The sequence below is a fragment of the Chlorocebus sabaeus genome, chromosome 21 (genome assembly GCF_047675955.1).
Source record: "Chlorocebus sabaeus isolate Y175 chromosome 21, mChlSab1.0.hap1, whole genome shotgun sequence".
Lineage (NCBI taxonomy): Eukaryota > Metazoa > Chordata > Mammalia > Primates > Cercopithecidae > Chlorocebus > Chlorocebus sabaeus.
This window is the reverse complement of record NC_132924.1, coordinates 37159555-37186648: the sequence shown is the minus strand read 5'-3', so window position 1 is coordinate 37186648 and position 27094 is coordinate 37159555. Positions and strand designations below refer to the sequence as shown.

General features: G+C 46.4%; 1 protein-coding gene across 2 annotated transcripts in view; it reads right to left on the bottom strand.

The window, feature by feature from the left end:
- GSDME (gasdermin E) overlaps positions 1-27094 on the bottom strand; it is a 60265-nt gene that overhangs the window by 14880 nt on the left and 18291 nt on the right. For both annotated transcript variants that reach the window (XM_007981857.3, XM_007981855.3), the window contains exons 4-5: positions 5807-5978; positions 4016-4136 (exon numbers count right to left, since the gene is read on the bottom strand). In XM_007981857.3, coding sequence (XP_007980048.3) covers positions 4016-4136; positions 5807-5978 — 293 coding nt within the window. The remainder of the gene's footprint in view (positions 1-4015; positions 4137-5806; positions 5979-27094) is intronic.

The following is a 27094-nucleotide window of genomic DNA, read 5'->3' as shown; positions in this document are numbered from 1 at the left end:
CAGTAAGGCCTGTCTCTTCACCTCTCTGTGTCCTGTGTCTGGAGACACGGCTGCTTCTTTCCTCCAGGCAGAGGGAGGGCACCTCTCCGCTGAGGGTCTGTAACCTGTGTCAGGGAAAGGCTGGAAAACCCTTCCGAAGTTTCATGACCTGCTACAGGGAGAAGGGTGAGGGGAAGGTCACAGTGACCTTTCTGCTTCTGTCATCTTTTCAAATTCCTTCACTTTAAAATATCTTAGGGTTGCATGTCCTGAACCCCATCACAGGGAAGGAGAACCAGAAAAGCCATCTGATGGTTGGGCAGGAGCAAAAGAGGCAAAGAGCATGCCCAGAGAGAGGTGCAGCAGGCCTGGGGGTGGCAGAGGGCGTGGCATGCCCCAGACCTCAGTGAGATCACGGGGCAAGTGGCGCTGTGACCAGAGGGAAGGCATGAGACCCATGCTGGGCTGGCCCATAAGGTGTGACATGGTGCAGACTGCATTCTTAGTACAGAGAGCCACAAAAGGGTCTGTGAGCAGGTGAGTGAAGTGATCAATTTTAAAACAATCCTATTAGCTACACTGCTAGGATGAAACAGACAGGAAAGAATCAAGAGTAGCCAGTTACGAGTCTGTGGCGGAGCCCCTGTAGTCCCGGCTGCTTGGGAGGCCAAGCTGGGAGGACTGCTTGAGCCCAGAGTTCAAGGTTGCAGCGAGCTATTATCCCGCCACCGCACTCTAGCGTAGATCACAGAGCAAGGCCCTGTCTTTAAGGAAAGCGAGGTGGGGAAGCAGGGAGACGGTGTTAGGGCCAGTGGGGAGATGTGCACAGATTCAGGTGCAGCGTGGGAAACAAAGGTTCATGCCCACAAGGCATTCAACTGGAAGTTGGTGCTGAAGGACACCAGCAAATGCCAAGATGTATAAAAATGCAAGGCGGAAGGTCAAGAGGATGAAAGGGTGTTTCTGATTGGGCGTAAGTGTCTCCAGAGAGGGGAGATGTGGGTGAAGGAAGGGGTCTCATTGCAGCTGGCATGGCTGAAGCACCTGGCCAGGATGCAGATGGAGTCTGCCTCCCTTCGAGTTTTCAAAAGATGACCAGGATCCCTGTCAAATGCAATCCCACCAGGAAGGTAGGGAGAGAGGGCAGGCATGTCTTCTCAAGGGCCCTTCCAAGCACTGCAGGTTTATGTCTATGAAGCTGTATTAGAACATTCTGTAGCAAAAGCAACAGCAAATAGATGGGCAAAAAAAGAAAAGAAATAGCAGAACTGGTTTAAAATCAGGCAGTGAGTCACCCAGAACGATGGCCTGACCACCAAGCTGTCGTAGGAAGGAGCCACGGAGCTGCCTCCTAGGCCAGAGCAGGGAACGAGCCAAGGGAAGGCCGAGATATCCCCAGGGTACCTCTTCTCAGCAGCACAAAGAGGAGTTTATTTTCAAAGACAACGGAAGCTGGAAAAGATAAAAGCCTGAAATTGAAATGCAAACAGGAGAGCCCTGCCAGACAAGGCTGTGTCTTTCAAACCCCATCTGAGAAAGAAAGGCCACCCCAACAGAGCTGCGTCAGGGCAGGGTCTGGTCACCTCCTGGGACAAACAGGAGGAAGCTCGCATGGGGATCACTGCCTAGAGTGGCAGCCCAGGTCTGGGTCCCCGCCACCGAAGGGTCCGCAGAGCATTCATGGGCATCCTCAGGTGTGTGCCAAGATTTCAGAAGGCCTTACAGAAGTGACACATCCTTCACTATAGCCAAGATACAGAAATAACATAACTGCCTGTTGATGGACGAATAGATAAAGAAAAGGATGTATTGGCACAATGGAATACTCTTTGGCCACGAAAAAGAAGGAAAGCCTGTCATTTGTGCCAACCTGGATGAAGCCGGAGGACAGTATGCTAAGTGAAATCACCCAGGCACAGAAAGACGCCTACTGCATGGTCTGTCTTGTACATGGAACTGAAAAAAGCTGAACTCACAGAAGCAGGGGATAGAATGGTGGTTGCCAGGCACTAGGCTCTGGGAGAAATGGGGAGATGTCAAAGCATGCAAACCTCCAGTTGTAAGCTGGTAAGTTCTGGGGATCTAGCATGGTGATTGTAGCCAATAGTACTGCAGTGTTTATTGGAGACTTGCTGAGAGGGTGGACAATAAGTGTCCTCACCACACACATGCAAAGGGTAACTATGCTGGGTGATGGATGTGTTCGTTAGCTTGACTCAGTAGTAATCCCGTCACAATGTCCATGTCTATTGAATCATCGCTTGGACATCTTAAACATACATAGTTTTTGTGTGTCAATCATACCTCAGTAAGCTACGGGAAAGTGACACATTCACTGCTGGCCATCAGTAAGACTGAACAGGACCACCAAGGCAGACGTAGGGGGGCTAAAATCCCAGAAGTGCAGGTGGTGACCCTACTTACCACATACAGGTAACAGAGACTAGAAGAACAATTTGATCATCTTCATGATGCAATTTTTTTGGAAGACAAGTCTTTTCAAAGAGAAAGAGTAAGATGACAATAATAAGGAAAATGCCCCAGAGGACACAAATTTGGAACTATGGGCCTCAAGGAAGGTATTCTCAGCATTTCTTGGTCCCTGACCGACCTCTTTGACCAATTGCTTCAAACTGACACTTTCTCTTTCTGTCACCTCAGATAAATCATTTCACTACCCTAAAATGCAGGCTGCTTCATTTGCAGAATGAGAGAGGGAGGCTCCGTGCACTCCTTCTGTGCCTTGCCTGTTTCTCCTAGGGGTCCTCAAACACCCTTCAGCTTGTGGACAGCAGCACAGGAGGACGCTGAGCGTTCTTTTCGAGTCCCTCTAGTGGTCGCTGAATGGCATCGTGACTCCTGTGGGCTTAGCGAGGGCAGGAGCTGTCTCACAGGAGACTGCCCCCCCTTCCACAAATGGGGGAGGAGCGGGAGGCAGCAGCGGGCATGTGCATGGTCTATCATGGCACTTTTAAAAACTGCTGTTACAGAAAATGTCAAACTGCACAGGAATAGAGAGGAGGAGCGTGAACCAGCATGTGCCCATCGGCCAGCTTCAGCCACTGTCCCCTCTCAGCCACGCCTCCTTCCCTCAGCAGCTGCCCACGCTCACACCCTTTATGCTCCACTCATATTATTTTTGAAGCAAACCACAGACATATTACCATTTCATTCGTGAATGTTTCAGTGTACATCTCTCAAAGACAGGATGACTCATTTTTATAAATATAATACCATTGTCATACCTAAAAAACTTCACAATTTATTATGTTACATTTACCCACTTATGTCCCTAAGGAGCGGTCACACTGCTTTCATGAGTGAACGCAACCTCTTCTCATTGGGAACATGAGGAGGGAAGGGGCTGTGAGCACCTAAAATGAGCAGACACTCACTGAACCGAAGCTTGGAATTTCTTCCCTGACAACGGCAGGGTCTCTGTGCTTTGAACACACTCGTGATCAGCAGAGAAAAGTCAAGTTCAGCATGTCTGACTTCATACTTGGGGAAAGGAGGTGGGATAACAATAATGGTGATAATGCTATTAATAGCAAAGGTGGAGGAGTTAATAAATGACTACTGTGCCAGGCGCTTCATAGGCCTCATCTCATTAAATCTTCACACAGCCCTGTGAAGAAATGCCCTTCACCTTCCAGGGTCGGGGAAGCCAAGACTCAGCAAGATTCAGCAACTTGCCTGAGACCTCACAGGACATCATGGCACCAGGGTTGATGCCCAGTGTGTCTTGACGCAGAGCCCAGGTTGATGCCCAGAGGGCACAGCCCAGCCCTCTACCATGCTGGTGGAACTCACCCCACACCAGTGCTGGGGGAGAGGGTGGCATTGCTCCAGGCATCCCTCACCACGCCCCTCCCCCAGCACAGCCCACATGTCCAGGGACCATGTTATGGGATAGTCTACCCTCTTCAGACCTCTTTCCCTCTCTTCCCACAGTCTCCAAAGCAGTCGAGTCCTCTGCAAAGCAGTCGAGTCTCTCTGCTGGGGATCCCTCAGCACCATAGGAGGTGGCACTCACCGAACTGGCCGTCCAGTTTCACGTATAACTCAATGGCACCGTAGGCAATGGTGGTGGCAGCTGGGATCTCCAGCATCACACTGGAATCCTTGGTGACATTCCCATCCTCCGTCGCTGACACCTGTGGGCAAAAGCGCACACTCCCACCTGTGCACTTGGGCTCTCCCTGCTGCTCTGTTCCCCACTGCAGCCAGCCTCATGTCTTGCACATAACAGATGCTGAGCAATGTCCACAGAACCGAGTGGAACAGAGGAGCCAGCCAGCATGGGGGATGGGGGATTCAATCTTTGTTGGCATCACTACACATATTCCCAAGTAAATGGCCAACCTGGTGGCATCAAAGCGAGATTCCAGAGTGTGGGATACAGTGAAGTTAGGTCTACAGTGCTGTGCAAACATCATACGATACATAAGATCACCTCCCAGTTCCCTCCATCACAGATTATGGAAACAACTGAAATCCTAATGAAAACCTTAAACAGTAGCAAAGTTGGACTGGGAGAACCTAGCTGAGAGGGTCCCCTGCCCCATGCATATCACTCCGGACCCCTGTAGATGGTGCACAGTGCTGATAAAACCAGGAACAGAGACGGAAGTGGGGAGATGCCGGAGGGAGGAGAGGCAGGAAATGCCAAGAAGTTGGGCACCAAAGCTCCCGCCTTTAAACGCTCTCACAAACAGGACCCCTTCCCACGATGTCCTGGTGAGAGGAAGATGAGAATCTATTTCTTGGCCAAACACTGGCAATCAGAGAACTTTTCTTAGCAACTTGATCCTGGTCAGAGTGTGTTGCTTTGGGTGGAGAAATGGCAGCCGGCCTCCTGACTCAAAGGCTCCAAAACTCTGGTAGGAAGTGACTGTGGCAGGGGCACTGGCAGGGCCGGCCTGAGCTATCTCCCATCGGCACCTCCCTCGCTGGTGCTATCCAGCCCCACCCCAGCAAGAGTGCTGGCCCCAGACCTCTACCTCCAGCTCCTTCCAAATACAACTTTCAGGGTTCCTTAGAAAAAGCCAAAAGTCATCCCAAGAAGTCAATCTCTAAGAAAATATCAGCCACCATGGTAAGCTGGAGGAGAAAGAGTTTGGGGTTGACAGCCACCTAGTCCACTGAAGTTTAGTACTGGCTCACGGATCAGCTTGGTAAGACTGTCAATAACTTAATCCAGAAGAATCTATGTAGAGATAGCTAGATCTTACCTGCCCTAACTCAACCCACAAAGGATTTGCAGCAGCTAATTCCAAGTAATCACTGTGAGAGCCCCGGCTCTGAGAGGCTCTAGGGATTCTCTTGCATTTGGCCTGGTCAGTGCCTGTGTGTCCATTTTTCTTGGCGGAAACATCTGCCGCCCACAGGGAAAGCATCTGACACCGGCCCACCTGGCCCATTCAAATGCTTGCGGCCCTGCCCTGATTCAGGAATGAACACATCCTGGGGTGGTCTGGTGAGACTGGGTCCTAGGCCCCCTCACACCTGGAGTTGCAGCAAATCAGGAGCAAGCCTGGAGCTGCCAGCACCGTAGGGACAGCCCATCCGAGAGGCGATCGACCCAGGGAAGGTAGCTCCCTATATCCTCAAGGCCTGGATCCAGCAGTGACTGGAGCCAATTTCCCCAAGTGTTTCAGCTACACGAGCTAATACACTCTTGCTCATTTAAGCCAATGTGAGTTGGGTTTCTGTTAACTTGCTACAGAAAGAGTCCTGACTAATGAAGACACCACCCAAAGAGGCCCCCGACCAAGGCCTCCATGACTGCCCAGCCGTGACCACAGGGCAGCCCAGCCGCACGCACCTGCACCGTCTTGGTCTGGATGCCCACGATGCCACCACACTTCTCCTCGACCTGCGTGTGCTCGGAGATCACACACTTCTGCACCGTCGTGATCTTCTGTGTCAAAACACACAGGACCTCATTCCTTCCCTCCAGCACCTGCTGGAGCACAGGGTTTCTCAGATTTATTGTTCTGAAAAAGAAAAATGGCTGTGAGTGGCCTAGTACCTCAGGGGACACTGGGGTCGTGTGAATTTCCTCTTGCACAGCAGGCAGCTGAGGAGTGAGCAGGTGACAGCGAGGCTTTGCTGATTTCCTGGTGATGAAAGAGGGGACAGGTCACCTGGAAAGGCATAAACCAAACTCTCTTGAGGCCACCTCAGAGCTGCCGGGCCTCTGGGGGCCCAGGCTAGATGCTAGAGGGAAGAGGGCTTTCAGTCAAACAGCAGCACCCGTTGTCAAAGAGAAGAAAAGAAAACCAACCAGGGCCAAGTGCGGTGGCTCACACCTGTAATCCCAGCACTTTGGGAGGCTGAGGCAGGCAGATTACTTGAGATCAGGAGTTCGAGACCAGCCTGGCCAACATGGTGAAACCCTGTCTCTACCAAAAATACAAAAATTAGCCAGGCGTGGTGGTGCACACCTGTAATCCTAGCTACTCAGGAGGCTGAGGCACAAGAATCACTTGAACCTGGGAGGCGGAGGTTACAATGAACTGAGATCGTGCCATTGCACTCCAGCCAGGGCAACAGAGCAAGACTCCATCTCAAAAAAAAAAAAAAAAAAAAAAAGGAAAAGAAAATAAAACTAACCAGGAAGGAAACTGAATCCATGTGCCTTAGGCCCTGGGAACTCCACTTTGTTCTTTAATCAGAGCTGAGGGATGTCAGACATCACAGCCGTGGCCCAGGGAATACAGGATTATGATGGGAGGAATGGTGACCAATTGCTTCTCATGGAGAAAGGAATAGGCCTAAAGTACGAGTAACCAGAAGGAAATTAGATTTGAACTAAGAGGAAACTTCTTAACCTGTCTAGGAAAGATGTTTCATCTCTTAGAAGGGGTTCGATGTCTTTTTACACATGGGGAAACTGAGGCTGGTTATGCATGGCCTGTCCAGAGTCACTCAGCAGAGATTTGGGGCTCCCACCCAGCCACTTAAAATTCTACAAACTTTCAAGAACAGACTAAATGTTTATTTACAGGAGGTGATTTCATGCTTAGAAGCAAATGATGAAATAACTTCTCTGGAGATCTCATTCAATACTATGATTCTATGAAATGGACAGGAAAAGAACCAAATTAGAGTTGGTGACAGCACAAGAAAAATTATGGTATCCATGCTGGTATTTTTTTAAGAGGTTAATTACCTTGAAAAGCTCAGCACCCATCCCTGACCACACACGTGCTGGGTCACCCATCCTAGACAGACTCTGATTCTCTGGGCTTCAGAAAGTAGCCCTGGAACTGGAGTGAGTAGCTAGGAAAGTCCCATCTCAGTGTAATCACCTGCCCAGAGTAGAAACAACTCGCACCTCCATCAACAGATGAATGGAGAAACGAAATGTGCTATAGTCATATAATGAGGTATCATATAGCCATAAAAAAAGTATGCAGTTGGGCCGGGCACAGTGACTTATGCCTGTAATCCCAGCACTTTGGGAGGCAAAGGCAGGCAGATCACCTGAAGTCAGGAGTTCGAGACCAGCCTGACCCACATGGAGAAACCCTGCCTCTACTAAAAATACAAAATTAGCCAGGCGTAGTGGCGCATGCCTGTTGTCCCAGCTACCCAGGAGGCTGAGGCTGGAGAATCGCTTGAACCTGGGAGGTGGAGGTTGCGGTGAGCCAAGATCATGCCACTGCACTCCAGCCTGGGCAACAAGAGCAAAACTCCATCTCAAAAAACACAGAAGTGAAGTTCTAACATCTGCTGCAACATGGGTGAACTTTGAAGACATTATGCCAAGTGACATACTCCAGGGACAAATGAACAATATTGATTATATGGTTCCTCATATGAAATATCTGGAATAGGCAAATTCATAATGACAGAAAGCAGATTGGAGTTTACCGGGGCTGCAGGGCGGGAGAAGGAGAGTCACTGCCTGATGGCTGCAGAGTTCCTATTTGAGGTGATGAAGCAGTTCTAGAAATGGAGAGTAGAGATGACGGCACAACAGGGTGCATATATTTAATGCCACTGAATTTTACACTTAAAAATAGTTACAACAGCAAATGTTTGTCTCATCTATTTTACCACAATAAAAAATAGATAAGACATAGGAAAAACGGGTTCAATCTTAGTACTGGTTAAGGAAATTCAAATTATAACAGTGTCTCACACATGATAAAAATAGACTGATAACAACCACAAAGCTGCCCAGAGACTCCATTTCCAGGAAGGAATGGGAAACGGGGACCTTGGAGCCTGCAGGGCTGGGGTTCAGATCTCGGTTCTGCCCTCCCACCGGGCAAGCCCAGAGAAGAACCACCTCTGCACCTAGGTTTCCTCGTGGATGAACTGTTAGTAACAGGCCCCCCTCCTCATGGGGTTGCGTCAGGGTTTAGATGAGATGCATGCGGTGAGCCATGGGGGTGTGCCAAGCACAGAGTGAAATGCCACACAAACACTGGCTGGCTCCACCCACCTTCCCGTGTCCCTCTGTGAGGCTCACAAAACAAAGCCACAGTGTGTGCCCTGCGTGGGAATTATGGGGCACTGAATTGAGTCAGAGGTACTTTTCCACATCACTCCCTTCTTCAGAGCCTGGGATGGCTATATCCCATGTCCACTGCTCTCCCAGGCTGAGGCCCCGTGTGATCTGCCCTGCCCCCTGTTGACTTTACCTTCCAGCCTTCTCACTATGCCGTAAAAACGCCAGTGGTGCGCCCACCCCAAGGCCTCGGCACGCATTCCCTGACAGCCACATTTCACTGACTCACTGGTCACCTCCTTGGGGAAGCGTTCCCTGCACCCCCATCATGCTAGCACACCCTGAGATCACTTCTCTGGAGACCACATTTCCATCGGATATTTTTCTAGCTCATTCCTTTATCTGCTCATGGCCTGCCTCCCCCATGGAGAATATCAACCCTATGGAGGTGGCGAGTGTGCCATCCTATTGACTGCATATCTCAGGGCCAGGATCAGTGCCTAGTGCATAGGAAGAGCTCAGGAAATATTTTTGGAATAAATGAGTAAATAAAACTTGTGGGGTTTTCCCCTCTATTTGCTTGAATGAATGTGTACATATGTATTTGTGCATCCACGTGTGAAAGACAGAAGACACGGAAGACAGGGGAAATGGAGGATCCGCAGCTTGGATCAAAAAATGGTGCATACCAGATGTGATCTTCCTAAGGGATTGCATGCCTTGGTCCCATAGGCAAAGACTTTAAAGATAAAAGCCATTGTAACCACCGGTCAGAACATACTGTTCCCTTTCCAGTGGTCTCTTCCTTCTATTGCTCAAAATTCTATCTTCTAGCAGATCCTTGAACGTCTGTCTATGCCCTCACTTACAGCTAAGGTATGGGCTCCTCCCAGCTAGACACACGTCAGACGCATCACCGCCTGGTGACGACCCCACAACTGCCGCCTTTCGGAGTGGGATGTGACTCTGCTGGATTGGAAATCACAGCCCTCCTACCTGCCCTACACAGAATCCACTGAACACCTGACACTGCTCCTAGCCAATGTGAAATTGTTCGAAAAGAAAAAGCTCAGCCTAGACCACTCAAGACTCCACTGCTTAAAATGCCCACCTCCCTCCAGAACCCCCACCTCAAACACCAGAAGAGAGGGGCAGCCGTCTACGCAGGCGGGCGGGCAACTGCCTGCCATATCCAATGACAGGGCAGTCCTGAGACACTTGCTGAGTCGCTGCCTTCAAAAGGCCTCTGTGGGGTGGACCCACTGCGGCGCAGGAAGAGAAGCTCGCCCAGGGACGGAGACTGTCTCCAAGGCCAGGATTCGGGTGACCAGAAACGTAAGTGTCACACAGCCACAGCTCATGCACGCCGCTGGGAATCCTTCCCTGGGCTACCAAGGCAGGGCTGCGAGAACCGCAGGCATCATCCACCTAGCAGCAAACACTTCCACCCAAGTCACTGGGATTCTGTTTCCCAGGACAGTGCTGCCACCTTTTGGAAACCAAATGCTGGACAAGTTTAATCATCTTTAGTTAAGAGAGGCCCCATGGGGACAGAGGAGAAGCTACACGTCAGGGAAAATGCATTGTTCGTTTGACTCTCTGAAAAAGCAATCTCCGGAGGGAATTCTTCCCCATCTCCTCCCTGAGTCAACTCCACCAGGTCCCAAGCAGCCCCAGGGGGAGAGCCGGTATCCCCTGGGGACAGAGCTCTCAGGTGCAGACCCAGAACAGTTCAAGGTCACCTGGCCCTCCTCAGAACAGAAATCACCATGCAACAGGCTCTCCTGCGCCCACCTAGTGCAGAAAGCAGCCAAACTCCAATGCGATTTGTTTACTGTATAACCTGATATATTTTATTATATGCATTTAAAGAGGTCCCATGGGTTTCTTCAACTGCTAATGGAGTTCATGAAACAAAAACATTTAAAACTCTCAATTGAGGGTTTCAGAAGAGTTTAAAAAAAAAAAAAAAAAAAAAAAAAAAAAGCGCCTCAGAGAGGTTGATGGCAGTAACCAAAGTCACAGCTGGGAAGCCCAGGTCTTTTACAGTGGCCCACATGACCACAGCACCCATAGCTGCTGTCTCCCTCCTCTGGGTGAGGGCACCTTTGGGCTCTACTAGGAATTGAATCTTCATCTCTATTAACTCTTGTATTGCTATGTTCATTTCTACATGTAAATATCTTGCCTATCTAACCAGACCAGTAGATGGAGGCTGGAAAAGCAAGTTACACCCAAGTCCTCTGGGAATCTTCATCAGAATATCCATGCCTACCTGTCCTCCCCCAGCCCATCTCACTCTCCTCATGGCTGCCGCCCTGTGCCCTTTGACAGTTCTTCCCCGACTTGTCCTGATTTCTTTCCTCTCGGGCCCTGTGAGAGCCACTGAACAACACAGACAGAATGGCTTTAGAGACACAGAAAGCTATTAGCAGTGGTCGCCTCTTGGGTGGGGAACGAGATGGCTAGGGGGGACTTTTCACCTTTTCTCTTTTGGCCTTTTGACATTCAAACCACATGAATGGATTGCCCAGTTCAAAAAAAAATTGTGTTTTAAAAAAAGGCCTTCTGGACAGACTGTAAGCTCCTGAAGGACAAAGTACTTTGCTCTTTTTATTGGTGCCTAGCCCTGTGCTATCCACCCAGTTGGGGGATAAATGAATGATTTATCATTGGAATGAGACCCTCTCCCCGAGTCCGGCCAGAAGCCAATGCCCAAAGACAGGGAAAATGGAGCAGAAGCTCTTCCAGGAGAAAATGAACAAGCAGATGTTCTTCGTCCGCTTCACATCTGTCTAAGGGCAGCCTCCTCGCTCTTCCAGGCAGGGGGCGGGGTGGGAATATGAAAGCAAGAACAGGCGGCCACCGAGGCACAGGCGTATATCCTCAACAGAAAGGGCCAGCCCCGAAGGAACAAGTCTGCAGGCAGGGGAAGGGGCTGCACACTCAGTCGAGAAGAGCGCCCGCTCCTCACTGAGGGGCTTGCTGAACCCCTGCCCAGTTCTACTATGAGGCTGCCCTTCTGCCCATACCTGGCAGGTTGGTATAACACAAACACCCCGAGTTGGCCAGGAGTCGGTTCCCCGCTCTATCTCCAATTTAATGTTTGTCGCCTCTAACTTTCATGCTGAAATGTGATCCCTGGTGCTAGAGGTGGGCCCTGGTGGGAGGTGTCTGGGTCACGGGGTTGGATCCCTCATGAAAGGCTTGGTGCCCGCTGTACAGTAATGAGTGAGTTTTCACTGTGAGTTCACACTGGTTAAGAGTGTGGTACCTTCCCCCTGACTCTTTCTTGCTCCTGCTCTTGCCATGTGACATGTTTGCTCCTCTTTCACCTTTTTCCATGACTGGAAGCTTCTGGAGGCCTCACCAAGAGCAGATGCTGGCACCATGCTTCCTGTATAGTCTGCAGAGCCATGAGCCAATTAAACCTCTCTTCTGTATAAATCACCCAGTCTCAGGTATTTCCTTATAATAATGCAAACAGACTAACACAGTCTCCTCCTAGCTAAGCTGCTGCTCCAGTCCTGAAGCTTAGTTTCCACATCTGTAAACTTGAGGATTTGCTCTGAGGGTGACGTTCAGGGAGTTCCTGCATTAAATGACCCACGCTCTACCTAGCAGATGGCAGGTGCTCCATAAATGTTTTTTTTCCTCCCACTACTGGCAGGGAAGGCAAGTCAAGATCCCTTTCCAGGGTGGTCAAAGAAATGGCCAGAATTTTCAGGATGCTTTCTAAGGGAGCCCTCAGCCAGGAAGTGGACCCTCAAAGCAATTACAAGCATGGCTCCATGGACACAGGACAGGAGTTGGATACAAGATGTGGGAACATTCAAGACAGCAACTACATGATACAGGAAGGGAGATGGCTGGAAAAGGAGACCAGGCAGGAGCTGCTGGGAGGCAGCAGGCAGTCATGGAGGGAGGGAAGCGTGGCCCAGAGCCCAGCGTGGTTGCTGGGGACCAGAGCAGCCCAGCAGGAAGGGAGGCTCCAGCTCTTCCAGCATCCATCAGCTCCCCAGGCCCAGCCCTAATGAAGCCACCTCCTCTCCCAGCCTGAAGCTTTAATTTCTATTTTCTCTGCTTCTAAGGCTTTCAAGAGCCAACATGCAAACTCACAGAGGAGAAACCCAGAGTTGACTTTTAAAAGTCTGACACTATCCAAAAGGAGGGAAGCAGGTTTCTTTACCAAAGTATAAAGGAGGTCCCTGGGATGCCTCCTGCAGAGACACAGGAGGGCAAGCTTTGTCATGCAGACCCTACACTTCAACTCTCCTTCATTCACCTCCACAAATACCTGATTCCTGCCATGCTCCAGGCTCTAGGCCAGATGCAAGCTTCTCACGCTACAGGCCAAGGCAGCCACCACTAGCAGGGTCCTCTTACACAAAGGCTCTTGATAATAACAATGGCCTCCAGGAAGAGTTTCCAATGGAAACCCTGGGGAGCCTGGCAAGGTTCTCCAAACCCTAGGGGACATCACGACGGACCAGGAGCTTTTGTTGAGTCTGCTGTGGAGAAATTATAAAACTAGAAGGGACCCAAGGGGATTATCTAGTTCTGGGCAGAAAATCAGTTTCATCTTTATTTTCACCTCGATTAATCCATCAGCTATTACTGCCCGGCTGTAGGAAAAGGATTCGAAGGCTGAGTGTGCGCTGGAAGACAGTAAGGAAGAAGAAAGCTGTGATTAAGTGGCAGTGTCTTCTTGGACGTGGGAAGGGGGGTGGCCCTGATCACCTGGATCTAACCCAGTGTCTCTGCTCCTTAGTGAAGAATGCGTCCCAGAGAGGCGACAGGCCCACCTGAACCACATGGCCTGTTAGTGGCAGTGCCAAAATCAGGAACTGCATCTTCTCACTCTGAGACCAGTGTGCTTTTTGCACTGTACTCTTCTAAAAAACAACAAAAAGCGAAAGGTACAAATGCAGACTGAGGAAATGGTGCAGTACTGCCAGAGCTGGTTTCAACATCTCCCCAGAAACAGAGATGGGGACATGACAGAGAGTCAAAAGATGGCGGCCAGCCTGCTGCTGCAGGAATATTAAGCAACCCACAGAAACGGACATATGTATTGATGATAAAGGCTTTAGAAATTCCAGATTTTCTCCCAAGGGTTTTGATTTATTGGCTAAAACTACAGTTTACAAAGGATCACACATGTGTTCACAGACCAGCTGTAGAGTGGGAAAATAAGGTCCACAGACATTGCCTGTAAACTCCTTGGCTTTGCCTTTGTGACATTTCATTAAGTGGGAAAGTCTACTTCTCTCTTGATAACCAACTTCCTCCACTCTACAGAGGTGGCAAAGAGTTTTATTTCAGTAACTGCCTCCTGAAATCCTGGAACACACATGCCATTGCCTCCTTCATCGGCCGATTTCCCCTCCAAGGGAAGCTCCTTTTAAAGTCTGCAAGCTTTTTGACAACAAGGCAAGAGAGCAGCGCTCAAACCACATCTGTGCTGCTTCTGCAGGCCCTGTCCCCGGCATCCGGTCCGGGAAGGCTGCAAAACCCTCCCTCACCACGAGTGGGGGTGCCACTAGCTGCCGTCCCCAGCACTGTTCGGGAGCTAGGGGGCCTGTAACAGGGGAGGAAGAGACGGGATGCACCCAGCCCTGCCAATGAGTCTTGATTTGTCTCTCGGCCATTCTTGGTCACTCCATTTTTCTCTTCAGGAATAGGGGGGTTCTGGCCAATAAGACCTGGGGAAAGTCTGTTAGGGGTTCTCAAGCTTTTCTCCCTCTTAAAAAGGGACACAAGGAAGAGGCCACTTTTCTGCCTCTGGATCTTTTGTCTGCAATGTGGCTGCCATTTAGGGACCAAGAGAACTTGGGCTGCCAGGACAAGCAACAGATGGTGGCTGCCACAGGGGTCCACGGAGCCACTGAACTGACCTTCTGCCGTTAACCATTCAGTCAACCAGGATGCACCCTCTTTGAGGTGTTTTCTTATGTGAGATAATAACAAATGTTCTTTGCAACCAGACACCCTAACTGGTATATGAAGTGACCCTCATCCTTATTTCACAAAGCAACAAGAAGCACGAAGAACTCAGAAGCCAAGAGGCTGGGTGAGAATGCAGCTCAGTACTGTCCACCCCCGAAGCTCTGCGCCCATCTGCCTCTCCCTCCTGAACCTTCCTGGGCCCTGCATACAGAAGGCGCTTAATGCATGCTTGATTGTTAAAGAACTGGCAGTCTTTCCGCTCGATCCCAAGTGAGCTTCCCAGAGTCAGGAAGTGGATCCTCTTGGAAACCAACGCAGCCACCCACTGGCTCCCCAGCACCTACCAGCAGTCCCCATTTCAACCACGTTTCATAACACAAACTTCCCACACATCAGAGATGCTCAGCCCACAGCCAGGGGCAGGAAATCTCTTGAAACCTCAACTCCTGTGCCCTGGGCCTCCACTTCCAAAACAGTGAGATAAGCCCTGCTCTTTCCCTCTCTCTCTCTCTCACTTGGCTGTAATGAAGATGACTTCAGGCTTGTAAAATGCTGGGAAAATCAAAATTGGGGCAGAATGCTCACTGCCCATTGTTGCCAAAGTGGCCAGGTCACCCGCAGACTGTGGCTGCTCCGCCTCTATCCACATTATAGTCTCTAATACTTTAGCTTACTCACATACGACGACCCGTGGAAAGAAAAAGAGAAAAATGAGCACCTGTAGATGTTCAGCCCTTTAGACGAGTAATTAATTAACTGCAACCAGTTGATGAGATGGAACAAGCCTGGAAGATGATAAAGAAACGCAGCTGATGCTGAGAAGTGACTTCACGCCAAAGCCCTTGGAACATGTGTCTGTTTCCAAGCTCTGTGCATAGAAGTTGGATCGGAAAAATCATGTGTTTTGTGAACCTGGTTTGAAATCCTGAATTCAGGCAAACTAATTAATTTCCACATTCAGGCTTCTCAGTTATAGAATAAAGATAAACCAATTATCCTTTCAACCAAACTGGGCTCAGTGTGCCAAAGGCACTGCGCCAGACCCCACGACAAAGGAGGCAGGCGCATTCCAGGAGGGAAACAGACACAGACGCAGGCACTTCCGACACACTTGACCCTACAGCGTGGTTCGTATCCCACCAGGGGTGATGTGGCTCCTGAAGGAAGTGGGGTCTAACCTGAGGAATTAACTGGGTGACGCAGAAGGACTGAGTCTGTGTGTGCCCTTCGTGCGTCTGTGCAGACAGGAGGAGTGAACATCAGACAAAGATTGGAGGTAGAACGAGCCTGGAGTATTAATCCCAGGAACTGAAATAAGCTCAGTGACTGACCTGGGGGATATGAGGGCAGCTAGTGAGAGATGAGGCTACAGATTGAAAGCATGGCTTTGTTGCACAGAGGAGCCTGTGGGCATCCTGCTAGGACAGGGGAGAACACAGAAGGCATGGCTGGGCAGTGAGGGGATCCAACTGGCTGCCCTGTGGAGAATCAACTGCAAGGGGAGAGATGAGAGCAGGTAAGAGATGGTGGGTGGAGGCCTGCACCATTTCCCAGAGAAACTGTCATAATAAGACTGGGGGAATGGGAACAGGTAAGGCTGATATTGAAGAGGTAGAATCAACTGGTAAGAGACAAGGTGTGGGAGAGAAGGTGAAGAAGGAGCCATGTCTGATATTCAGATTCCTGGCTAAACCAACCGGACTCATGCCTCACCCACCAGCTCGTTGGAGGGTTTAGGGAGATGAGAAGTGCAGTGATGAGTTGAGTCTCTGTGTCAGACACTGCATGAACAGCCCAAGGGGAACAAATATCTGCTCACCTGAATTCTAACTCCTGACTCATCCCAGCCATCCTGACTGTACACACTGCAGCTCATCAGTTCTGAGACACATGTTTTTTTCTTTATATTTTCACATCTCTGAAACCAGGATGTCTTAAAATTGATAGGTGGCACAGTTTAATTGGCAGTGTTCGTTCTCAATGGTACATAGACTAATGGTGCCTTTTTCAATGGATGACATCTTGGATTTGAAGAAATACAATAATGCCTATCAGTCTTAGAAGAAAATAGTACTTGAATGACTCTTCTTAGGACTTAAATCCTATCTAGTTCCAAAAAGATCTGAAGTTGCCTTTAAAAATAAAGCTCGGCGCCTGTAATCCCAGCACTTGGGGAGGCTGAGGCAGGCGAATCACAAGGTCAGGAGATTGAGACCATCCTGGCTAACATGTTGAAACCCCATCTCTACTAAAAAAATACAAAAAATTAGCCGGGCGTGGTGGCGGGCGCCTGTAGTCCCAGCTACTTGGGAGGCTGAGGCAGGAGAATGGCGTGAACCCGAGAGGCAGAGCTTGCAGTAAGCCGAGATTGCACCACTGCACTCCAGCCTGGGTGGCAGAGCAAGACTCTGTCTCAAAAAATAGTAATAATAATAAAATAAAATAAAAAAGAAAGCTCAGCCAGGCACAGTGGCTCACACCTGTAATCCCAGCACTTTGGGAGGCCGAGATGGGCAGATCACAAGGTCAGGAGTTCAAGACCAGCCTGGCCAATATGGTGAAACCCCGTCTCTACTAAAAATGCAAAAATTAGCCGGGCATGGTGGCGCATACCTGTAGTCCCAGCTACTTGGGAGGCTGAGGCAGGAGAATTGCTTGAACCCAGGAAGCAGAGGTGGTAGTGAGCTGAGATCGCATCATTGCACTCCAGCCTGGGCAACAGCAGAGCGAGATTCTGTCTCAAAAAAATTAAAAAATAAAACAATAAAAAATAAAGCTCATCGGACAAGGCGATTTCTGTAAAAAGACTAAAACCACTCCCAAGGACAAGTATTGAAGGATCCCCAGCACACCCTTCTCTACAGGAAGCCACCTTTACACTGTGAAAGGAAGCAACAGAAGTCAGACAAGCTTCCAGGGACTCACTAAAACCAAGACCAGGAGACAAAATAATTTAGAAAAAAAATAATAAATTGGCAGAATTTCAGATAGCACAGAGATGAGTGTGGCCTGAGGGTTTCAGGAAAGACAACTTTTAAAAAGAGTGGATTTGGTGGGGCCTTGAGTTTGACAGCTTTGCTTCCCATAGAGAATATGGGGACCAGGACAAGGGCCATGAAGGTCTTACTGACATTGCTTAAGGGCATACATCTTTACTTAAGAATTAAATCAACATCTCCTGCCACAAACAAAACATGTACAAAGAACAACCTGAGTGCTTTGCAGACTTCTTCTTAGCCCAGCTACACGTCTGGATCGGCACTTATTTTGGGGAACACAGGTTGCTGCTATATGCAAGAACCAGAGCCCCGCCGACTTTCACTGAAAGAGTCAGTCGCTCCACGGTGGAGTTCAGAATGGTGACTGCACAGGTGCCTACCTCCTCCATGGGAGAGGGAAACAAGAGCTCAGGCAGAACATCATGCTGCATGTCAGAAACTCCAAGGACTTCGTCTCCCTCCTGCACCTCCGCAGCTCCCTGTCTGGCTGTCAGCAAGCTGTATCACACCTGCCCTCCCTGGGAGCTCTGACGCTTGCCAGGTTTGCTAGCCAGGCTCTATACTTATTGGTATAGAGTGGTAACACTAATAGCCACAATGAGTGAGAACTTGCCACATGCCAGGCACCACTATACATGCCCTGTTTATATTCTCTCACTGAGTGCTCACGGTAACACCGATCCCATTTTGCTAATCAAAGAAATACTGGGTTGTGAAGGTAGGAAAAGGTGCCCCTGTGTCTTGGTTTAAAGAAAAAGATCTTTGGGTAAGCTGGTTAGGAGGTGGCATAGTAGCATTTATTATGTTATTCCTTAAACCCTCCCTCTGTTTCTACCACAAATTGTTTTGATTTTTAAAATGAGCCTGAAGTTTACCACCCTGAGCTTGGCCTAAAAATGCCTCCACTTGCCAATACCAGGAGACCAGCATAGAGGCACTGCCCGCCCCTCCCACCCCAGACCTTGGGATGCCCTGGTTTATTGGGACCACTTACACCTGCCCTGGAAGGAGAAACACAGCAAAAAGAGAATCAGCGACAGGACCAGAATCAGGAAACTCATGTTCTCCAAGTACATGTGGACAGAAGTCTTCATTGTTAGGCACAAACGGTTTACTAAAAATAATGATTCCAGTGCTGAGTAAAGCACAAAGACAAATGGGATGATTTTCAAACCCGCTGCTAGCCTTCGGGAAATTGATCAGGTAGGAAGGAAGCCCAGTTCAAACTTCCTTTTTTCCCAAGAAAGACATGGCTCCTCAAATCTTTCTCCTTGAGAAACTCCTAAATAAAAGTTAAAGGACCTGGAGCAGAGCATGGTCCTGAGAGAATGGAAGCCTCCCATGATTGTCCTCCCCACAGGAACACCAATGTAAACAATTATCTACACAAAAAAGCACCTTCATTAGAACCAAAAATCAGGTGAGCAATCACAGTACCTGGTTTTCACCTCATTTTGCTGAAAGAGGCACTGAAGAGGGTAGGAAAGGCAGTCTTATTGCCAACACCACCCCTCCCTATCTCTGGGCAGCAGCCATGTGGCACAGAGGGAAAGCTGGGTGCTGTGGGAGGGAGGGCACAGCAACTGTGGGATTTTGCATTGGAACTCAGTGCTGCCAACACTGGGCAGAACTCAGCCAGCGCCCAGTGGCTGAGACCAGCTAGTGGCTAGACCAGCCCTAGCCAGAGGAGAATCACCCATCCCAGTGGTCAGAACTGAGTTCTGGCAAGCCTTGCCACCATGGGCTAAAGTGCTTTGGTGTTCTAAATAAACTAGAAAGGCAGTCTAGGCCACGAGGACTGCAGCTCCTAGGCAAGTCCTAGAGCTTTGCTGGGCTCAGAGCCAGTGGATTTGGGGGGTGGGTACATGACCTACTGAGACACCAGCCAGGGTGGCAAAGGGACTGCTGGCTCCAACCCTCCCCCAACTCCAAGCAGCACAGCATGCAGCTCCAAAAGAGATCCCTTCCTTCTGCTTGAGAGGAGAAGGAAGAGGAAAAAGGACTTTGTACTGTAACCAGAATGCCAGCTCGGCCACAGCAGGATAGGGCAACAGGCAGAGTTGGGAGGCCCCCACTGCAGGCCCTAGTTGCCAAACATTTCTAGACACACCCTGGGCCAGAAAGTAACCTGCTGCCTTAAGGGAAAGATGCAGTTGTGATGGGATTCTTGTTCTTCTGACTAAAGAGCCCTGGGCCCTGCATGATCGGCAGTGGTAACCAAGCAATCCATGCCATGAGCCTTGGGTGAGACTGAGACATGCTCACCCAGCTGTGGTCAGGTGTGACTCGGCACTTTCACAGCTGTGCTGGCTATGAGGAGAGACTCCTTCTGCTTGAGAAAAGCAGAGAGAAGAGCAAAGAGGACTTTGTCTTGCAGCTTAGGTACCAGCTAAGCACAGTGGGGCAGAGCACCAAGCAGGCCCTTCAAGTCTCCAATTCCAGGAGAATTGGATGGCATTTCTGGACCTACCCAGGCCCACAAGGGACCCCACTGCCCTGAAGGGTGAGTCTCAAACCTGCCAGCGTTCACCACAAGCTGACTGAAGAGCCCCTGGCCTTAAGTGAATATGGGCGGTAGCCTGGCAGTGCTTCTTGTGGGCCTGTGGTGCTGGTGGACACAGGTGGGAATCCTCTGCCTGGGAAAAGGAGAGGGAAGAGTGAAGGGACTTTGTCCCGTGGTTTGAATGCCAGTTCAGCCACAGTAGAATAGAGCACCACATAGATTTCTAAGGTTTCCAACTCCAGGCCCTGATTCCTGGACAGCATCTCTGGACCCACCTGGGGCCCCAGGGAACTCACCTTGTGTCTGAGGGGAAGGACACAAGCCTGGCTGGCTTCCCCACCTGCTGATTATACAGTCCTAGGGCCTTGAGCAAACATAGGCAGTAGCCAGGTAGTGGTTGCAACAGGCCTTGGGCAAGACCCAGAGCTGTGGTGGCTTCAGTTCTGACCAGAGAAGTCCCAGTGGTGGTGGCCACACAGTTGCTTGTGTCACCTCTCCCCCAGCTCCAGACAGCTCAGCATAGACAGCAACTCAGTTTGTTTTGGAGAAAGTAAGGAAAGAGAACAAGAGTCTCTGCCTGTGATGCACAGAATTCTTCCGTATCTTATACAAGACCACCAAGGTGGTACCTCTACAAGTCTATAAGAACCACAAAGTTACTGGGCTTTGGGTGTCCTCTAATGCAGATGCAGCTGCAGTAACAAAAAACTTGGATGACAACACCCAAATACCTTTGAATACCTGGAAAGTCTTCCTAAGAAGGATGGGTACAAACAAGCCCAGATTTCAAAAACTGCAATAAATACTTAAATCTTCAAAGCCCAGATACTGACAAACATACACAAGCATCAAGACAATCCAGGAAAACATGACTTCACCAAACAAACTAAATTGGGCAACAGAGATCAATCCTGGAGAGACAGAAATATGTGACCTTTCAAACAGAAAATTCAGAATAACTGTTTTGAGGAAACTCAAAGAAATTCAAGATAGCACCGACAGGAATTTGGCATTCTATCAGATAAATTTAACAGAGATTGCAATAATTGAAAAGATTCAAACAGAAATTCCAGAGTTGAAAAACACAATTGACATACTGAAGAACACATCAGAGTCTCTTAATAGCAGAATTAAGCAGCAGAAATAATTAGTGACCTTGAAGACAGGATTTTTGAAAATACATCAGAGGAGACAAAAGAAAAAAAGAATAAAAAAGAATGAAATACACTTACAAGATCTAGAAAATAGTCTCAAAAGAGCAAATCTAAGAGTTATTGGCCTTAAAGAGGAAGGAGAGGAAAAATAGGGGTAGAAAGTTTATTCAAAGGGATAACAGCAGATAACTTCCCAAACCTAGAGCAAGATAGCAATACCTAAGTACCAGAAGGTTATAGAACACCCAGCAGATTTAACTCAGAAAAGACTATCTCAAGGCATTTAATAAGCAAATTCCCAAAAATCAAGGATAAAGAAAGGATCCTAAAAGCAGCAAGAAACTAACTGCATACAATGGAGCTCCAATATGTTTGGCAGCAGACTTTTCAGCAGAAGTCTTAAAGGCCAGGAGAGTGGCATGACATATTTAAAGTGCTGAAGGAAAAAATCATTTACACTAGAATAGGATATTCAGCAAAAATATCCTTCAAACATGAAGGAGAAATACAGACTTTCTCAGACAAAAAAAAAAAAGCTGAAGGACTTTATCAACACCAGATCTATCCTACAAGAAATGCTAAAGAGAGTACTTCAATCAGAAAGGACATTAATGAGCAATAAGAAATCATCTGAAACCCCAAAATGTAATAGCAAGAATACAGAAAAAACACAGACTATTATAACACTGTCACTGTGGTATGTAAACTACTCATATCTTAAGCAGAAAGACAAAAAGATGAACCAATTAAAAATAATAACTACAGGGCTGGGCGCAGTGGCTCATGCCCGTAATCCCAACACTTTGGGAGGCCGAAGCAGGCGAATCACCTGAGGTCAGAAATTCGAGACCAGCCTGCTCAACATGGCGAAACCTCCCCCCACCCCACCCGGTTTCTACTAAAAATACAAAAAATTAGCCAGGCATGGTGGCGGACACCTGTAATCCCAATTACTCAGGAGGCTGAGGCAAGGAGAATCACTTGAACCCAGGAGGTGGAGGTTGCAGTGAGCTGAGATCGCACCACTGCACTCCAGCATGGGTGACAAGAGCAAAACTCTATCTTAAAAATAAATAAATAAATCAAAACTACAAAAACTTTTCAAGATACAGACTGTACTATAAGATATAAATAGGGAAAAAAAGGAAAAAGTTAAGCAGGGGGACAAAGTTAAGGTGTGGAGTTTGTATTTATTTTCTTTTTGTTTATTTGTTTATGCTAGCAGTGTTAAGTTGTTACCAGCTTAAAATAATGGGTTACAATAATGGAATAGTATTTGCAAGCCTCATGGCAACCTCAAACACAAAACTTACAACAGATACACAAAAAATAGAAAGCAAGAAATTAAATCATACCACCAGAGAAAATCACCTAAAAGGAAGACAGGAAGCAAAGAAAGAAGACCACAAAACAAATAATAAAATGGCAAGAGTAAATCCTTATTTATCAATAGTAATTGAATATAACTGAACTCTCCAATCAAAAGACATACACTGGCTAAATGGATTAAAAACAAAATAAAAACAAGACCCAATGATCTGTTGCTTACAAGAAACACCCTTCACCTATAAAGACACATATAGACTGAAAATAAAGGGATGGAAAAAGATAGCCCATGCAAATCGCAGCCAAAAAAATGCAGGAGTAACTATATTTATATCAGACAAAATAGATTTCAAGACAAAAACTATAAGAAGAGACAAAGAAGGTTACTATATAATGATAAAGGGGTCAATTCAGCAAGAGGATATAACAATTGTAAATATTTATGTACCCAACACTGGAGCACCCAGATATATAAAGTAAATATCATTAACGCTAAAGAGAGAGATAGGCCCCTAATGCAGTAATACCTGGAGACATCAACACCTAACTTTCAGCATTTGACAGGTCATCCAGACAGAAAATCAACACCAGACTTAATCTGCACTACAGACCAAACGGGTCTAATAGATATATACAGAACATTTCATCCAACAACTGAAGAATACACATTCTTTTCCTCAGTACATGGATCATTCACAAGGATAGACCATATGTTAGGCCACAGAACAAGTTTCCAAACATCCAAAACATTGAAATAATATCAAGTATCTTCTCTGACCACAGTGGAATAAAAAAACTACATAGCAATAACAAGGGAAATTTTTGGAACTATGCAAATACATGGAAATTAAACAACATGCTCCTGAATGACCAGTGAGTCAATGAAGACGCTAAGAAAGAAATTGAAAAATTTATTGAAACAAATGATAACAGAAACACAACAGCAAAACCTATGGAGTACATCAAAAGCAGTAGTAAGAGTAAGTTTATAGCTGTACATGTATCAAAAAAGTAGAAAAATTTCAAATAAACAGTCTAACAATGCATCTTAAAGAACTAGAAAATCAAGATCAAACTAAACCCAAAGTTAGTGGAAGAAAAGAAATAATAATGATTAGAATAAAAACAAATTAAAATGAGGAAAACAATACAAGAGATTAATGAAACAAAAGTTTGTTTTTGAAAAAAGATAAATGAAGTTGACAAACCTTTAGCCAGACTAAGGAAAAAAGAGAAGACCCAAATAAAATCAAACATGAGAAAAGAGACATTACATTAATACTACAGAAATTCAAAGGATCATTAGAGGCTACTATGAGTAACTATACACCAATAAATTGGAAAACCCTAGAAGAAATGAATAAATTCCTAGACACAAAACCTACCAAGATTGTACCATGAAGAAATCCAAAACCTGATCAAACCAATAACAAGTAATGGGATCAAAGCCAAAATAAAGTCTCCCAGAAAAGAAAAGCCAAGAAAAACCTCATGGCTTCAGTGCTGAATGTTAGCAAACATTTAAAAAAGAATGAATACCAATCCTACTCAAACTATTCCAAAAAACAGAGGAGGAGGGAATACTTTCAAACTCATTCTACAAGGCCAGTATTACCCTGATACCAAAACCAGACAAAGACACATCAAAAAAAAAAAGAAAACTATAGGCCAGTATCCCTGATGAACAGTGATGCAAAAATCCTCAACAAAATACTAACAAAATGAATTCAACAATACATTAAAAAGATCGTGACCAAGTGAGATTTATCCCAGGGATGCAAGGATGGTTCAACATATGCAAATCGGTGTGACACATTATATCAACAAAATGAAGGATAAAAACCATTTGATTATTTCAACTGATGCTGAAAAAGCACCCGATAAAATTCAACATCCATTCAAGATAAAAAACTGCACATAGAAGGAACATAGCTCCACAATAAAAGCCATATATGATAGACCCACCAGCTAGTATCATACTGAATGGGGAAAAACTGAAAGCCTTTCCTCTAGGATCTGGAACACAATAAGGATGCCCACTTTCACCACTGTTATTCACCATAGTACTGGAAGTCCTAGCTAGGGCAATCAGACAAGAGAAAGAATAAAGGCATTAAAATTGGAAAGGAAGAAGTCAAATGATCCTTGTTTGCAGAAAACATGATCTTATATTCGGAAAAACTTAAAGACTCTACCAAAAAACTATTAGAACCAATAAACAAATTAACTAAAGTTGCAGAATGTAAAATCAACATACAAAAATCAGTAGCATGTCTATACAACGACAGAGAACAATCTGAAAAAAGAAATCAAGGAAATAATTCCATTTACAATAGCTACAAATAAAAGTAAATATCTACAAATTAACTTAACCAAAGAAGTGAAAAATCTCTACAATGAAAACTATAAAACACTGATGAAAGAAATTGAAGAGGACACCAAAAAAACATGGAAAGATATTCCATGTTCATGGATCAGAAGAATAAATATTGTTAAAATGTCCATACTACTCAAAGTTACCTATACTTTGTAGAGATTCAATGCAATCCCTACAAAATACCAATGATGTTCTTCACAGCAATAGAAACAAACTATCCTAAAATGTATGTGGAACCACAAAAGATGCAGAATAGCCAAAGCTATCTTGAGCAAAAAGAACAAAGCTGGATGAATCACATTACCTGACTTTCAAATTATACTGCAGAGCTAAAGTCATTAAAACAGTATGGTAATGGCATATAAACAAAAATATAGACCAATGGAATGGGATGGATAATCCAGAAATAAATCCATACATCTATGGTGAACTCATTTTCAATAAAGGTGCCAACAGCATACATTGCAGAAAGAACAGCCTCTTCAATAAATGGTACTGGGAAAACTGGATATCCCTATGCAGAAGAATGAAACTAGACTATCTCTCACCATATACAAAAATCAAATCAAAATGGATTAAAGACTTAAATCTAAGACTTCAAACTATGAAACTACTACAAGAAAACATGAAGGAAACTCTCTAGGACATTGAACTGGGCAAAGATTTCATAAGTAACATGCCACAAACACAAACTACTAAAGCAAAAATGGACAAATGGAATCATATCAAGTTAAAAACTTCTGCACAGCAATGAAACAATCAACAAAATGAAAAGACAACTCACAGAATGGGAGAAAATATTTGTACACTATCCATGTGACAAGAGATTAATAACCAGAATATAAAAGGGGCTCAAACAACTCTGTAGGAAAAGAAGTCTAATAATCTTATTAAAAATGGCAAAAGATCTAAATACACATTTCTCAAAAGATGACATACAAATGCCACACAGGCATATGAAAAGGTGCTCAACATCATTGATCATCAGGGAAATGCAAATCAATACTACAATGAGTTATCACCTCACCCTGGTTAAAATGGCTTTTATCCAAAAGGCAATAAAAACTGATAAGAATGTGGAAAAAAGGGAATGCCTGTACACTGTTGGTTGAAATGTAATGTAAATTAGTACACTATGAAGAACAATTTGGAGATTCCTCAAAAAACTAAAAAAAGAGCTACCATACTATCCAGCAATCCAACTGCTGGATATATACCCAAATGAAAGGAAATCAGTACACTGAGGAGCTATCTGCACTCCTACATTTATTGCAGCACTAGTCACAATAGTCAGATTTTGGAAACAACCTAATCCTCAACAGATGAATAAAGAAAATGTGGTAAATATATACGATAGGCTACTATTTAGCTAAAAAAGGAATAAGATCCTGGGCCAGGCACAGTGGTTCATGCCTGTAATCCCAACACTTTGGGAGGCTGAGGCAGGTGGATCATGAGGTCAGGAGTTCAAGACCAGCCTGGCCAATATGGTGAAACCTCATCTCTACTAAAAATACAAAAATTAGCCAGGTTTGGTGATGGGCGCCTGCAATCCCAGCTACTTGGGAAGCGGAGGCAGGAGAACTGCTTGAACCCGGGAGGCGGAGCTTGCAGTGAGCCAGGATTATACCACTGCACTCCAGCCTGGGTGACACAGCAAGACTCCGTCTCAAAAAAAAAAAAAAAAAAAAGGTAAGATTCTGTCTTTTGCAACAACAGGGATGGAACTGGAGGTCATTATGTTAAGTGAAATAAACCAGGCACAGAAAGATAAACTTCACATATTCTTATTTGTTGAACTAAAAATTAAAATGATTGACCTCAAGGAGATAGAAAGTAGAGGGATGGTTACCAGAGGCTGGGAAGGGTAGTGGGAGAGTGGTAGGGGGATGCAAGGATAGTTAATGGGTACAATAAAAATAGAAAGAATGAATAAGATCTAGTATTTGATAGCATAACTTTAGGATACCTAAAGAATGAATAAAATCTAGTACTTGATAGCATAACTTTAGGATACCTAAAGTCAATAATAACTTAATAGAACCTTTTTTTTTTTTTTTTTTTTTTTTTTTTTTTTTGAGACGGAGTCGTGCTCTAAGGCCCAGGCTGGAGTGCAGTGGAGCGATCTCAGCTCACTGCAAGCTCCGCCTCCCGGGTTCACACCATTCTCCTGCCTCAGCCTTCCAAGTAGCTGGGATTACAGGCACCCGCCACCACGCCCGGCTAATTTTTTTTGTATTTTTTAGTAGAGACGGGTTTTCACCGTGTTAGCCAGGATGGTCTCGATCTCCTGACCTCGTGATCCACCTGCCTCGGCCTCCCAAAGTGCTGGGATTACAGGCG